This window comes from Erpetoichthys calabaricus, chromosome 16, assembly GCF_900747795.2.
Source record: "Erpetoichthys calabaricus chromosome 16, fErpCal1.3, whole genome shotgun sequence".
In the NCBI taxonomy this organism is placed as follows: Eukaryota; Metazoa; Chordata; class Cladistia; order Polypteriformes; family Polypteridae; genus Erpetoichthys; species Erpetoichthys calabaricus.
Window position 1 is genome coordinate 92,680,149 of NC_041409.2, and position 14,877 is coordinate 92,695,025.

General features: G+C 44.7%; 1 protein-coding gene across 2 annotated transcripts in view; it reads right to left on the reverse strand.

The window, feature by feature from the left end:
- Positions 1–903: 903 nt before the first annotated feature.
- LOC114666880 (uncharacterized) overlaps positions 904–14,877 on the reverse strand; it is an 80,560-nt gene continuing 66,586 nt past the window's right edge. For both annotated transcript variants that reach the window (XM_051919827.1, XM_028821916.2), the window contains exons 5-9: positions 13,182–13,262; positions 13,065–13,086; positions 7,458–7,483; positions 4,793–4,833; positions 904–1,617 (exon numbers count right to left, since the gene is read on the reverse strand). In XM_051919827.1, the coding sequence (XP_051775787.1) occupies positions 1,534–1,617; positions 4,793–4,833; positions 7,458–7,483; positions 13,065–13,086; positions 13,182–13,262 (254 nt within the window). In that variant the 3' untranslated portion in view covers positions 904–1,533. The remainder of the gene's footprint in view (positions 1,618–4,792; positions 4,834–7,457; positions 7,484–13,064; positions 13,087–13,181; positions 13,263–14,877) is intronic.

The following is a 14,877-nucleotide window of genomic DNA, read 5'->3' on the forward strand; positions in this document are numbered from 1 at the left end:
AGGCCCTGCCTCACCCTCCTCTTGGCCTGCTGCATCTCTCGAACTCACACAAATAAATCAGACTATGATACTTAGTGCGATGAGGGAACCAGAATGTTCAAGCAAATTGTAGAAAAATCTTGATCTAAATCCGTGAAGTAGTTCTCTTGTGAAAAGCAGACAGACAGATGTTGGATTTTATATAGCGAGAGATTGCTAGAGGACTACCACTGTGACATGGCACATTTTGTTGACCTACAGTAGTAGAAGAACACAATGAGGACTGAAATTGGACACTGAATGAATGTACGCTGACAGAGCGACCTGCTGGAATTACACTTAGGGGGCTACAGGGGGTTTGACACAAGATGGTCACCGGGAAAAGAGATAAGAAATGAGTGAGGCCTGAAACACAGCATATTGCATGTCTTATACACAATATGTTTACAGGAAATGTTTGTTACAATTTATTATATATCAGATACAATCTTAAGTATATATATATAATTTGAACTATATATATTTTACATTATACTGAAAGATATGCCTGCATATTTTTTGGATATTATTTAAATATCTCATATTCATAAGTGTCGTTTTCAGACTGTCAATCATGGCATGGGATACGTTGGGTGGCACACCTGATTGACTTGTGGCCTCATATCACCCGATGCCCAATTCCCTGCCCTTGCCATCTGTGTGCTCGTCCTCCCAGCGACTCGTCCATGGCTCTAAAGCCGGTACCCGTTACACAGACTTCCTGACTGCCAGTTGCTGATCTCGTCGCTGGACCGGCTCAACATACGCAAGTGAAAAGTGGCTGGCGTGTCATATTTAGTGACTGCGTGACGCATGTGCAGCACAGTTTTGTGACAGCCAATGACGTGCTGCATGAAGGGTTAACAGGTACGGCGAGTTCAGCCCTTTTCTCGATTCTGTTGTGTTACATAAAAGATGAGCCATCGGACAGACGAGGTTCTCCTCTGTTTGTGAGGTCCACGACCCCCCATGTTCCTTCTTCATCATCATATGCATTGCACTTCCAGCTGAGCATTCATTACTTGTCAGCTCACATTCATACAGTGCCCACCACAACCAGACCTGTTTGAGGGGCACATTGTGGACTAGTTGGACTGAGCAGCTGGGTATGTCACACTAGATGACCAGTATTAATGGGAGTGGGCTGCCAACTACTTCCGACTTGTTATGATGACGTAAATTGTTGCAAAAGTCGTCAATTGTGACGTGGCCATTGGTGGCACCAAGTGTGCCTTGTGGAGCTTGATATGTCCTCATGCCCATGACTGGCTCTGGTTGACCACAGAACTGAAGAAGACAATCTCTTGAAAATGTGGAGAATCCAATTTTAGGGCTGTAGGGTGCTGAAGCCTATCCTGGCAGTAACCCACCCTGGATGGAGTGCCAGGCCACCATCACATGGCACTCACACACACACACACATTCACACTCATTTAAAGTTGGCAGCTACAAAACACGGGGGACCACCCATGCACAGGGTAACCAAGCCAAGAGCTGCACCCAGTCCTGTAGTAATCACTTGGTGGGCTCCGCTATTTCCAGGCTGTCGATCGTAGCGTAGGCCCCCTCAGGATCCTCTCCTTCTAGTTGGTTCAGTTTCTGCAAGAAAGAAACACGTTTGTTTTATTTACTGGAAACACCACCGCAAAGGAAGGCGCTGCGGTGGTTTCAACCCGTGGAGAAACCACATGAGAGGCAGGACGACAGTTGAAGAACGCACAAGTAACCAGCGGCGAGGGGCGGCTGGGACCACCAGGTTGTAAATACCACCAGAGAGAGTGGCAGGGGCAAACGTTTAGAGTGTCTCAACATGCACTTGAGGCATCCCGAAGTCAAAGACCATCTGATCGTGTGGCCGTTCCAAGGTCTCTTTAAGATCTCAAACACCTTCTTCAGAATAGAAAGGAAGTCCTTCTGAGAAAGAGGCCCCTCTACAGGAAACGCTTTCGAGTTGTCCACAAATTGAGGTCAGGGAGCCGAAAGCGCAAAGCAGCTCAGTTTGAAGTTGCTGAAAGGGACGCATGAAAGATGTCAGGAAATGATCAAATACTAGAGACACCGGAGATATCTGAAAACCCAAATTCTACAGTCGCCCACAAAGCATTGAGACCCCTTCATGCTGTACGGTGTGGTAGATTTCATTTTCAATGCATGCATTTCCCACTTGCATCCTTCAGTCTGCACTCAACAACCCATAATAACAAAGTGAAGACATGTTGGCAGAAAGGTCAGCAAATGTACTAAAACTCAAAATCTGGAAATCCCACCTTCCTCTAACAATTTGGACCCTTGGCTGTGACCCTCCATGTGGTGCCTCCTGTTTGCTTCAATTCTCCTTGAGATGTTTCTAGAACTTGACTGGAGACCACCTGTGGCAAACTGAATTGACTGGACATCATTTAGAAAGGCCCACACGTCTCCTGGTGTATAGAAGGTCAGGACAAAAACCAAATCATGAGGGCTAAGGAGCTTCCTGTAGACCCCCGTGATCAAATGGTGGTGAGGTAGAAATCAGGACAAGGAGATACAACTATTTCTAAAGTGCTCAGTGTTCCCGGGAGCACAGCAGCCTAAAGAATCGTGAAACAGAAGAGGTTTGGAACCACCAGGACTCTTCCTAGAGATGGACATCCGGCCAAACTGAGTAAAGGGGCAAGACATGCCTTCAGGAGGGGGCTGAGAGCCCAGTGGTCACTCCAGTAGAAACTCAGAAGTCCTCTGCTGAAATGGAAGAACCTATCAGAAGAAGGGCAGCCATCTCAGCAGTACTCCATCAATCAGGTCTTTATGGCAGTGTGGCCAGATTTATATTGACATATTTAGCTGATGCTTTCATCCAAGGTGACTTACAACATTTATGATGCCATTGGTTGCATTTCTTTTGGTTTTCTAATTGGAGCACAGGCAGGTCAGGTGACTTGCTCAGGGTCACACAGTGTCACTAGTGGGATTTGAACCCACGACCAAAGCCTTAACCACAACACCACACTGTCAGAAGGCAGCCACTGTTGAGTATGCAGTGTGGCCACCAGAGGGCACTCCTGCTGCCCAAAAGCGACACTGACAGACGCAGGACACAAGTTTAACACGCACAATTTTATTTTTCCTCGTGGGAAACGCTTACCCCCCTGTTTCCCACCTACACAGCATGGTCACAAAGCACAAAACACTCTTCTTGTTTTCCCTCTCTCTTTCTCTGTCCGCCACCACTCCTCCCGACTTCCTTTATAGGGCACCCAGAAGTGCTCCAGGAGCTTGCTGACCTTCTTCCGGACAGCACTTCCGAGTGAAACCAAGGGCTTAATAATTCTCCAGGTACCCCCTAGTGGTGGCCACAGGCCCCAGCAGGGTTGAGCTTCCATGCTCTAAACCCATGGTACTGTTACAAGCCAGGGGGGGCTTGGGGGAAGCTCTTTCCCCCCAGTCCTTCCACAGTAAAGGCATCCCAGCCGGCCAAGGGCCCCAGCCATCCACCACAACAGTTTAAAGGACTCTTGAGAGTATGAGGAGAAAGATTCTGTGGTCTGATGAGACAACAAGTGAACTCTGTAGGCAGAACTCCAAGTGTCTGGAGAAGGCCAGTCACTGCTCATCAGCTGCCCAATACCATCCCCATGCTGAAGCACGTATGGCGGTGATCAGCATCATGATATGGAGACGAGGACACCGCTCAGAAATGAGGGAAGGAAGAATGAAGCAAAATACAGAGAGGGCCTTGAAGAAAACCTGCTCTAGTGTGGACATGACCTCAGATTGGGGTGACGATTCACCTTCAGCATACCCAAAGCATACAGCCAAGACAACGCTGGGGTGGCTTTGGGACAAGTCTCGGAGTGTCCCTGAGTGGCCCAGTCATAAACCTCACAGACCGTGTGACGATGGCACCTCACCGACACTTTCAACTCAATCTAATGGAGCTGGAGCGGATCTGCCATGAAGAATGGCATCAGCTGCCCAAATCCAGGTGTGCCAAACTTGTAAAGATATTCCAAGATTACTTGAAGCTGGAATTGCTACCAAAGGGGGCTTCTCCAAAGTACTGAATTAAGGGTCTAACTACTCATGTGTAGGAGAGATTTCCAATTTTGATATGTAATGCATCTGCAAAGCTTTCTGAAGAGATATTTTCCCGTTGTCATTATGGGTTATTGAGTGTAGATTGATGAGCAAATGTGGCAAATGAATCCATTTTAAAATTAAATGTACAGCACAATAAAAGGTGCAGAAAGTGAAGGGGGCTGTCAAGATCACTGTAGCTCAATATAGGAGTTCTCTACCTGTCCATTTGGCTGTCGTCACCCTCCTCCTCTTTTGAGTGACCAGGGTGTGCCCACTGCAATGAGTTCCTCAGTTATGAACATATTTCTCATCTGTTTTTCTTCCATTTTTTTTAGACTCTATGCAATAATGAGATATTTTGTCTAATAATCTTTGAATTTTCTGCACATTCTCCAAATAGCTGCCTGTTCAGCCCCTCTAAACTGAATTTGTGATGGTTGTGCTCTGTGCTGAACTGGCATCCCAGTAAGAATGGGTCCCTGTCTTTCACACAATGATGGCAGGATGGGCACATCTCTCTACAACCCAGAAATGGGGGGATAAAAAAGACTCAGATAATCTCAGCTCATGCTGCGTGCACCACATAAAGCGTGAAGTGGCTGCTGGGCGCACTTGGCAAGTCCCTTCATACTTCTTGACTGCTGGCAAAATCGGCAACTGAATAAAACTTCACAGTCAAGGATGAAAGGAGGGCAAATAGGTGCCCAGAACTTACCACCACATCGCAGCCAGCACCTGGAATAGTGGCAGTCACATCTGTGGGGAGAAACAAGAGTCACCAGCTCAGCTTTTACCCTGGCACCTCACACTGTTTGAGGGTAAGCAGTAGGAGGTCACTTTGTCATGCCACTCTGTGCCCACCTCAGGAAATAATTGGCAGAGTCAGTTAAATGAACACTTCAAGTGTTTATGGGGTCCCAACCTTAAAGTGTTAATTTAACGCTGGCGCCTTTACTGGGTACCACTGATTTATTATACACAAAGGCCAATTAATCAATGGATACTTAACACTTTAATACAGGCATTTACATATTCTGATACAAATGACTCCTACATTGACTACCTATCATATAGCGCCTTTCACATCTATCTATCTATCTATCTGTTATATAGTGTCTTTCTATCTATCTATCTATCTATCTATCTATCTATCTATCTATCATATAGCACCTTTCACATCTATCTATCTATCTATCTATCTGTTAGGTATATAGATAGATAGTTAGATATGTAGTTCCTTTCTATCTATCTATCTATCATATAGCGCCTTTCACATCTATCTATCTATCTATCTATCTATCTATCTATCTATCTATCTGTTATATAGTGCCTTTCTATCTATCTATCTATCTATCTATTATATAGTGCCTTTCTATCTATCTATCTGTTTTATAGTATCTATTTGTTATATAGTGCCTTTCTATCTATCTATATACCTGTTATATAGCGCCTTTCTATCTATCTATCTATATACCTGTTATATAGCGCCTTTCTATCTATCTATCTATCTATCTATCTATCTATCTATCTATCATATAGCGCCTTTCACATCTATCTATCTATCTATCTGTTATATAGTGCCTTTCTATCTATCTATCTATCTGTTATATAGTGCCTTTCTATCTATCTATCTATCTGTTATATAGTGCCTTTCTATCTATCTATCTATCTATCTATCTATCTATCTATCTATCTATCTATCTATCTGTTATATAGTGCCTTTCTATCTATCTATCTATCTATCTATCTATCTATTATATAGTGCCTTTCTATCTATCTATCGGTTTTATAGTATCTATTTGTTATATAGTGCCTTTCTATCTATCTATATACCTGTTATATAGCGCCTTTCTATCTATCTATCTATCTATATACCTGTTATATAGCGCCTTTCTATCTATCTATCTATCTATCTATCTATCTATCTATCATATAGCGCCTTTCACATCTATCTATCTATCTATCTGTTATATAGTGCCTTTCTATCTATCTATCTATCTGTTTTATAGTATCTATCTATTTGTTATATAGTGCCTTTCTATCTGTCTATCTACCTGTTATATAGCGCCTTTCTATCTATCTGTCTATCTACCTGTTATATAGTGCCTTTCTATCTATCTAGCTATTATATAGTGCCTCTCCTATCTATCTATCTATCTATCTATCTATCTATCTATCTATCTATATAGTATCTATCTATCTATCTATCTATCTACCTGTTATATAGTATCTATCTATCTACCTGTTATATAGTGCCTTTCTATCTATCTACCTATTATATAGTGCCTCTCCTATCTATCTATCTATCTATCTCACTGTATCCCCAGCTACTCCTATGACTACACATCCACACTGCTGATATTTCCATTTTTTGCTGGTATTTCTGTACCCCCCTGTAGTGATTGCTCAGCGGTTTCATTGTCCTGACTGTGTTGTTACTATTCTTCCTTATTTGTGATCATTTTTTTAAACTTAGTTTAAAAGTAAAATAATCAATTATTAACAACAATACAAATTCAACACTGCAATCATGAAAAAAGATGAGCATAAAAAACGTCTCCTCTGCCACGGCCCACCCGGACCCCCGTTGTAACAGAGCTCCCTAAAAGGTCAAAGTTCTTAATATGCGTGAAACCAGCCAAAGAAGAACGTCAGACACACGAAGGCCCCAAAGCTACAAGAAGTTAACGCAGAGAAACAAATCAGAGGATCAAGGTGGAACTGCCACACCAGCCATGGCCCAGGGAGCCCCAGCCCAAGCACACAGCACAGCGGCAGGTGTCTCCTCTATGGTGGTCCCTGATGATCTGCTGCACTGCTCTGCTGAAGGTTCGAGTGAGATGAGGTTAGAGGAAAGGAACTGAAGGGCAGAGAGTTGGGGGGATTTGCTGTGAAAGTCAAGGACTGTTTAGCGATAATCAAGAGTATCACCATCGTAGTGTAGGTGGCGTGTCAGCCCCAGCAGCACAGAGACTCTGCTAAGTGTTCAGTCTCTACAGTATTGTGGTGTTTCTGTGTTAATTTGACTGCACCCTGTACTGACATTACTGAACATTTCCACTGTGACTGCACTGCCCTGCTACTCTTCTTCGCTGGCATTGCTCAGTACCCACACTGATATCACTGTATTATTACTAACATGGCTGATATTTCTATTCTTGTCCCATCGACTGCATTTTCTCTTCATCTACCCTGATAACAAAGTTCTTTCCCACTGACACCCAACTACAAGGCGGCCATTTTTCTCATTTTCCCTCTCTGCCCCAGAGCACCCATCTGGCTTTCCCCCTAACCACATAATGACACAAGAGTCGGTGAGGCTTTAAAGCAGCGGTTGAGAACATCAGACGTGTCCTCCAGCGGCTGAGGTCCATACTTACAGACGGTCTGAATTTCTCCTGTAGGCCTGAAATAAAGAGAGTGAGAAATGAACGGGCAGAAGCAGACAGAGACAATGAGAGAGGAGCTCCGGGGACTCCAAAGGACACAAACCTTTTTGCTACAGCAGGAACATCACAATAAGTGGTGTTGGCCATAGAGGATGACCTGGAAAAGTCCACATAAAGATGGATTAGTCTTTGCCCTGTTGTACAGGGAAAACTTGGGGGTTGGAGGCAGGATTGGCAATCCAGCCACGTTCGATGTGGTGTTGAGGTGTCAGCCACTGCACTCGGATCTCAATCAGGGCTGTCTTAACGCATGGGCATGTTGGGCAGTTGTCCGGGGGCCCCATGCTAATCTATGTATGTTGTGACTTGCTGAGTGGTTGTGCAGGTAGGGGTGCCAGCACACTGCTTTGCCCGGGAGGCTTATAATGCTGTTAAGATGGCCCTGATCTCAATCTGGGTGGTTCGCCGTGTGGTGGGTGCCGTAATCAGCGCCTGCTCCCGTCCTGCTGAGTTCTCGTGCTGTTTAGTGACAACAAACACAATGCAGAGATGGCTTTACCGATGTGACGTCCGATTGGGTGCCACCAGGACTGCTGGACGAGCACCTTAGTCAGCTCATAATAATCACGGAGAACTGATTTTGGGCCGAGAGGTTCCACTTTTCGACTTACCTTGAACGTATCTTTCCTTTCGCTTTCGTTTGAGTATATCGGCTTCACCTACAGGTACTGGGTGTCTGCTCAAAAGCATTGGGAAAGTCAAAGTACTTACTGTACTTTTTCACATTCTGTCAGAAGCCTCAACTGGTCATGACAGAAGTGACAGTGCCCTGGGAGGACCATTTGGAGGTGGCGTACGAGAAGGTTCCTGCCTCTATCGTCACAAGGCCTCAACGTGGCTTTGGTTCAGGAGTGGGATGCAAGTCAGGGGGGTCTGATCATCCCCAGCTCCGTCACCTGAGTGACACTTAGGGTTAGGGAGGTACACCCAGTGAACCCTAATGAACCCTGAATACATCGCTGAGTCACCATATCTGTGCTGACCTAACATGCAGTTCATAACCAAAGTGTCCATTTAGACACAGAATGGAAAATTAGCTCAGCGGTTACCACCAAAAATAATCAAAACACCATCACCTTATAGTACAGGGGTGGGCAACATTGGTCCTGGAGGGCCGCAGTGGCTGCAGGTTTCACTTCATTAGAAACCAATCCTTGCCAATCTCAGACCTTATTTAATGTTACGTCTTGTTAGTCTGCAATGTTAGATTCTTAGATCGTAGGTTTTCTTCCTCTCCAAGGACATCAACAAAACACGAACACATAACTCCAGTTCTTAAATCCTTACACTGGCTCCCGGTTAAGTTTAGGGCAGATTTCATAATCCTCCTTTTAACACATAAAGCCTTCAATGGCCAAGGTCAGGCTTACTTATCTGAACTTATCATGACTTACAAACCAGAGCGCACATTAAGATCTCAAGATGCCGGTCTGCTGATGATTGCAAGGATTAAGAAAATAACAGTAGGAGGTCGAGCTTTTAGTTACAGGACCCCTAAACTGTGGGATGGTCTGCCTGCTACTATAACAGATGCCCCTTCGGTCTCAGCTTTCACATCCCGGCTGAAGACTCACTACTTGAGTTTAGCACACCCTGACTAGAGCTGCTGATTAACTGTACAGACTGCATCTCTGTTGTTAGTCATTAGCACTAAAACACTGTGACGATGCCGGTTCGCTCCACGCGCCCATCTGACTGCTGGGAGCTCTTAACCCGACACCGTCGGTAATGTCACCGATGAGCTTGGCAGTGAGGCACAACAATAAAGCAAGGGGATGGTGCAAAAGTGCCAAGTGCTTTTATTTTAAATCCAACAAAACGATCAAAAGCAAAGTGTCCAAATAAATAAGTGCAGTGTTCCAAATATCCATAAATAAATAATCCAGTTAAAACAGAGGTGAAAAGTGGAGATAAAAACAATAAATAAATCCTGCTGGAAGCAGTCTCTTTAAAAACAAAGCCTGGTGCCTTCTTTCTACCTGGCAGCTCCCCTGTTTCTCCCATCAGGCTTCGCAACAGGGGAGTCGCCCTACCTGCGGCTGACCTTCTCTCTCTGTTCTGTTCTGGAGTCTTCCCGATCCCTGGCTTCAGTTCCGCACTCTCCAGACTGAGACTTAGGTTCCCCCAACGGCCAGGACGCTCACGCTGGAGAATCCATCTCCCAAGCCTCCCGACTCCCGCGGTAAGCCATCCTTCTTCTGGTCACTCCCACTCCTCACAGAATGCTCAGCGGGAGCGACCACAATCCACTGCCCTAGGTGTCGGCCAAACACCACGCTAGGGCTCAACTGTCCAGCTGCCTGCCAGCCTGCGCTCACTCTTGCACACTCTCTCTCTTACTCTCTCTTACACACACAGGCTTTCTCCTCACTGCTTCCTGCCTTCTTCCCTGCAACCTCCATTTTTCTTTTCTTCATTTTTTTCTTTCATCTCCCTTGCTAGCCGCCTCGCGCTTCTATTTATTATGGAGACGTGGATCAACTGTGGCAATCAGCAGCTCCTGGAAACAATTACGGATGTGGATGACTCCTCACCTGTGCACTTACAGGTGCTGGTCATAAAATTAGAATATCATGACAAAGTTGATTTATTTCAGTAATTCCATTCAAAAAGTGAAACTTGTATATTAGATTCATTCATTACACACAGACTGATGCATTTCAAATGTTTATTTCTTTTAATGTTGATGATTATAACTGACAACTAATGAAAGTCCCAAATTCAGTATCTCGGAAAATTAGAATATCAATTAAGACCAATGCAAAAAAAGGATTTTTAGAACTGTTGGCCAACTGAAAGGTATGAACATGAAAAGTATGAGCAGGTACAGCACTCAATATTTAGTTGGGGCTCCTTTGGCCTGGATTACTGCAGCAATGTGACGTGGCATGGAGTCCATCAGTCTGTGGCACTGCTCAGGTGTTATGAGAGCCCATGTTGCTCTGATAGTGGCCTTCAGCTCTTCTGAATTGTTGGGTCTGGCGTATTGCATCTTCCTCTTCACAATACCCCATAGATTTTCTATGGGGTTATGGTCAGGTGAGTTTGCTGGCCAATCAAGAACAGGGATACCATGGTCCTTAAACCAGGTACTGGTAGCTTTGGCACTGTGTGCAGGTGCCAGGTCCTGTTGGAAAATGAAATCTGCATCTCCATAAAGTTCGTCAGCAGCAGGAAGCATGAACTGCTCTAAAACGTCCTGGTAGACGGCTGCGTTGACCTTGGACCTCAGAAAACACAATGGACCAACACCAGCAGATGACATGGCACCCCAAACCATCACTGACTGTGGAAACTTTACACTGGACCTCACGCAACGTGGATTCTGTGCCTCTCCTCTCTTCCTCCAGACTCTGGGACCTTGATTTCCAAAGGAAATGCAAAATTTACTTTCATCAGAGAACATAACTTTGGACCACTCAGCAGCAGTCCAAAGGCTTCTGACGCTGTCTCTTGTTCAAGAGTGGCTTGACACAAGGAATGCGACAGCTGAAACCCATGTCTTACATACGTCTGTGTGTGGTGGTTCTTGAAGCACTGACTCCAGCTGCAGTCCACTCTTTGTGAATCTCCCCCACATTTTTGAATGGCTTTTGTTTCCCAATCCTCTCCAGGGTGCGGTTATCCCTATTGCTTGTCCACTTTTTTCTACCACATCTTGTCCTTCCCTTCGCCTCTTTATTAATGTGCTTGGACACAGAGCTCTGTGAACAGCCAGCCTCTTTAGCAATGACCTTTTGTGTCTCGCCCTCCTTGTGCAAGGTGTCAATGGTCGTCTTTTGGACAACTGTCAAGTCAGCAGTCTTCCCCATGATTGTGTAGCCTACAGAACTCGACTGAGAGACCATTTAAAGGCTTTTGAGTTAATTAGCTGATTAGAGTGTGGCACCAGGTGTCTTCAATATTGAACCTTTTCACAATATTCTAATTTTCTGAGATACTGAATTTGGGACTTTCATTAGTTGTCAGTTATAATCATCAACATTAAAAGAAATAAACATTTGAAATACATCAGTCTGTGTGTAATGAATGAATCTAATATACAAGTTTCACTTTTTGAATGGAATTACTGAAATAAATCAACTTTGTCATGATATTCTAATTTTATGACCAGCACCTGTAAGTGAGAACTGCCCGCATCACAAACTCCCCGGGAACTGCTCGGCCACACACACGCACCACACCCCCTCGCTAAGCCGCGAGCGCCGATTATTTATTTTAAAAACTGACCCTTTTGACAAGAGCTGTGGACCCGCTATACCACAAACACAAGTAACATGATAGTTAGAATTTGTTACTAACCCTCACCTACTCTGTTCCTCTTCTCGGTACTCAAATGTGGCACTTGGTGCCACGGCCCACCTGCCAAGTTGTCTTGCCTGCCTAAGGTAAAGTCATCTCTGATGGAGGATCGCAGGGATCGTTGAGTAGAGGGGTCCTGTCATCGGATTGGCTGGCCCAGTGCTGACTCAACTGTGGAATGGCCAATAGGGGGAGGTAGCAGGACTCTGAACAAATCCAAGCCGTATTCTGTGATATCATCTCCTGTTGAATTCTGCTCTGTACTTGTAATATTTCTATTGTACTATTATATCGTACTGAGGTTTACTTGTGTTCTGTTCTGTGTATTGTGTTGTATTGACCCCCCTTTTTTTGACACCCACTGCACGCCCAGCCTACCTGGAAAGGGGTCTCACTTTGAACTGCCTTTCCCAAGTTTTCTTCCATTTTTTCCCTACTAGGGTTTTTTTGGGAGTTTTTCTTTGTCATCTTAGAGAGTCAAGGCTGGGGGGCTGCCAAGAGGCAGGGCCTGTTAAAGCCCATTGCGGCACTCCTTGTGTGATTTTGGGCAATACAAAAATAAATTGTATTGTATCATCTAAATGATTTGAAGCCTCACACAGGTCATTTTCAGTCCGTCACATTTTCCGCCTAAGAGTTTTATTAAACCAAGCAGTGCAGGATGAATCTACACACAGATGTGGACAGAGACTTGGCAGCTCCTTTGTTATTCACATCTTCCTGCTAATAAGAAGCCATTAAAACCAGTGAATGAAGCTGTTAAGACTGAAATAAGCCATTAAGGGTGGGGAACCCTAACAAGCGAGACCACCAAAATGAAGCATCAGAATGTCACTTGAGCAATAAGAGCTTCATCAGCGATAATTGACTTCTTGTTAAGAAACAAAAACCTGCAGCCACTGTGCCCCTCCAGGACCGACATTACCCACCCCTGTTCTAGCAGGACGGGCTATGAAGACCACGGGGGTGAGGCAGCTCGAAAGGCTGCACTACAAATTAAGACGAGCGAGAGATCTTCAAAGCAGCATCTTCAGCGCTGCGTCAGATTGTGACATTCCCACCCGTTATTTCAAAGTGAGCACCTTGACTTCTCCCTGTCACGTTTCTATTGTGGTTTCCTTTGTCTCTAAACCCGAATATTAAGCCAGCAGAAGGACAGTCTGAACGTGGAAGATGTTGACATCGAAAACAGACACAGACCAAAGTGGATGGGGGGGTTTGGGGGGCTTTGCTTACCTCTTACAATTCCGTCTTCTCCCTGAAAAATAAAAAAATAAGGAAATAAAAGATCTGCTGTTAATTATTGTACCATAAAAAAAAATTGCAAATGGAACTTTTGGTTAAGGGACTCACTGTTGCAGATCAACGTCGTCCCCACTAGGATGAAGAAGGCCAGAACAGCAAAGCCGGCACCGAGGTACAGAGGGAGAGAACCTGGAAGAGCAGACGTGGAGAGAGGACACTTGAGGACGTCACCGTACAGAGACATTCATGAGTGACACGGACACACATTTGGGCACAGCCAGTGTCTACTGTCACACACATGTGCACATGGGAGGCAGCTGAAGGGCTCGAAGGAAGGTCATTCCACGCCAGACCAGGGGGTCGCAAGGTGTACTGATCCTTTTTCTTTATCCACTGCAGACCTATTATGGGAAATTCTGCCTGGTCCCCATGATATCACTTCCAGTCACGAGCCCGATGATGTCACATCCGGTTCCGGACATAATATACTTGCTGTGGCAGACAGCCCAGATCCATGCCTGGCCAGGATGCCCCTTTGACACTAGATCCGGGGGAGCAGCCATGGGATCCATGCTACATCCCCCAGAACACTTGGTGGCAGCCCCCTGGGTTGCATCGGGGCCACATTGGTGGAACACATCCCTGTTGGGCTCCGTGGCCACCGCCAGGGGGAGCTGTGGGCGGTAACGCAGCCACACGCGGAAGTGTAGCCTAATTTAGGTTAATTGCCACCTGAAGCACTTCCGGGTGGGCTATAAAGGAAGCCTGCGGCCACTACTCAGGGCGCCAGAGTCGGGAGGTGGAGGAGGAGGAGGAAGAAAAGTGTGTTGGTGTTTTCGTTTGGTGTGTTTTGGGACTGTGCTGTAGCTGAGGGACACAGGGAAGACATGATCCAAAAGCGGAAGAAAAATAAAATCTTAATTTTCATTTTCACCTGTGCCTCCGGTGTCAGTCTGTGTCAAGTTGGCGCCAACCAAGCGCTTCTGCCATTATTGGACTTTTATCTGGTGTCTGACGAGTGGTCTGTGGGTTCAAGGGGACGATAGCGCCCCCTATCTGTCACAATAGATAGATAGATAGATAGATAGATAGATAGATAGATAGATAGATAGATAGATAGATAGATAGATAGATATGAAAGGCACGATAGATAGATAGATAGATAGATAGATAGATAGATAGATAGATAGATAGATAGATAGATAGATAGATAGATAGATAGATAGATAGATATGAAAGGCACTATATGATAGATAGATAGATAGATAGATAGATAGATAGATAGATAGATAGATAGATAGATAGATAGATATGAAAGGCACTATATGATAGATAGATAGATAGATAGATAGATAGATAGATAGATAGATAGATAGATAGATAGATAGATAGATAGATAGATATCATTATTTTGTCCAGAGGGGAAATTTGCCTTTTTACAGAAGCTCTTTAAATAAATAAATACATATTGTAAAGGAAAAAAAGAAGAACAGTGAGAAATGCAGAGCTTCTGTAAAAAAGCTTCTGCTTGCACAGCACTTGGAAGTAACAGTAATAATACATTCTGAATCTGCAGGATTTTTAATGCATTAAAAGTATCTCAGAGCATGGATAAAAAAATGTATTTGGGGCAAAAAAATGTTCAGAATTGCAATGTTGCATTTCTTAAGCTGGTGTCACACTACACGACTTCTAGACGAAGGGGATGTCAAACTTAACGACTGCATTGCTGATCTGTTCATCACCTGAGCTGTCAGTTTACATGATTACCAGTCACAGGGGTCGTCAATGTATGCGACTGCGT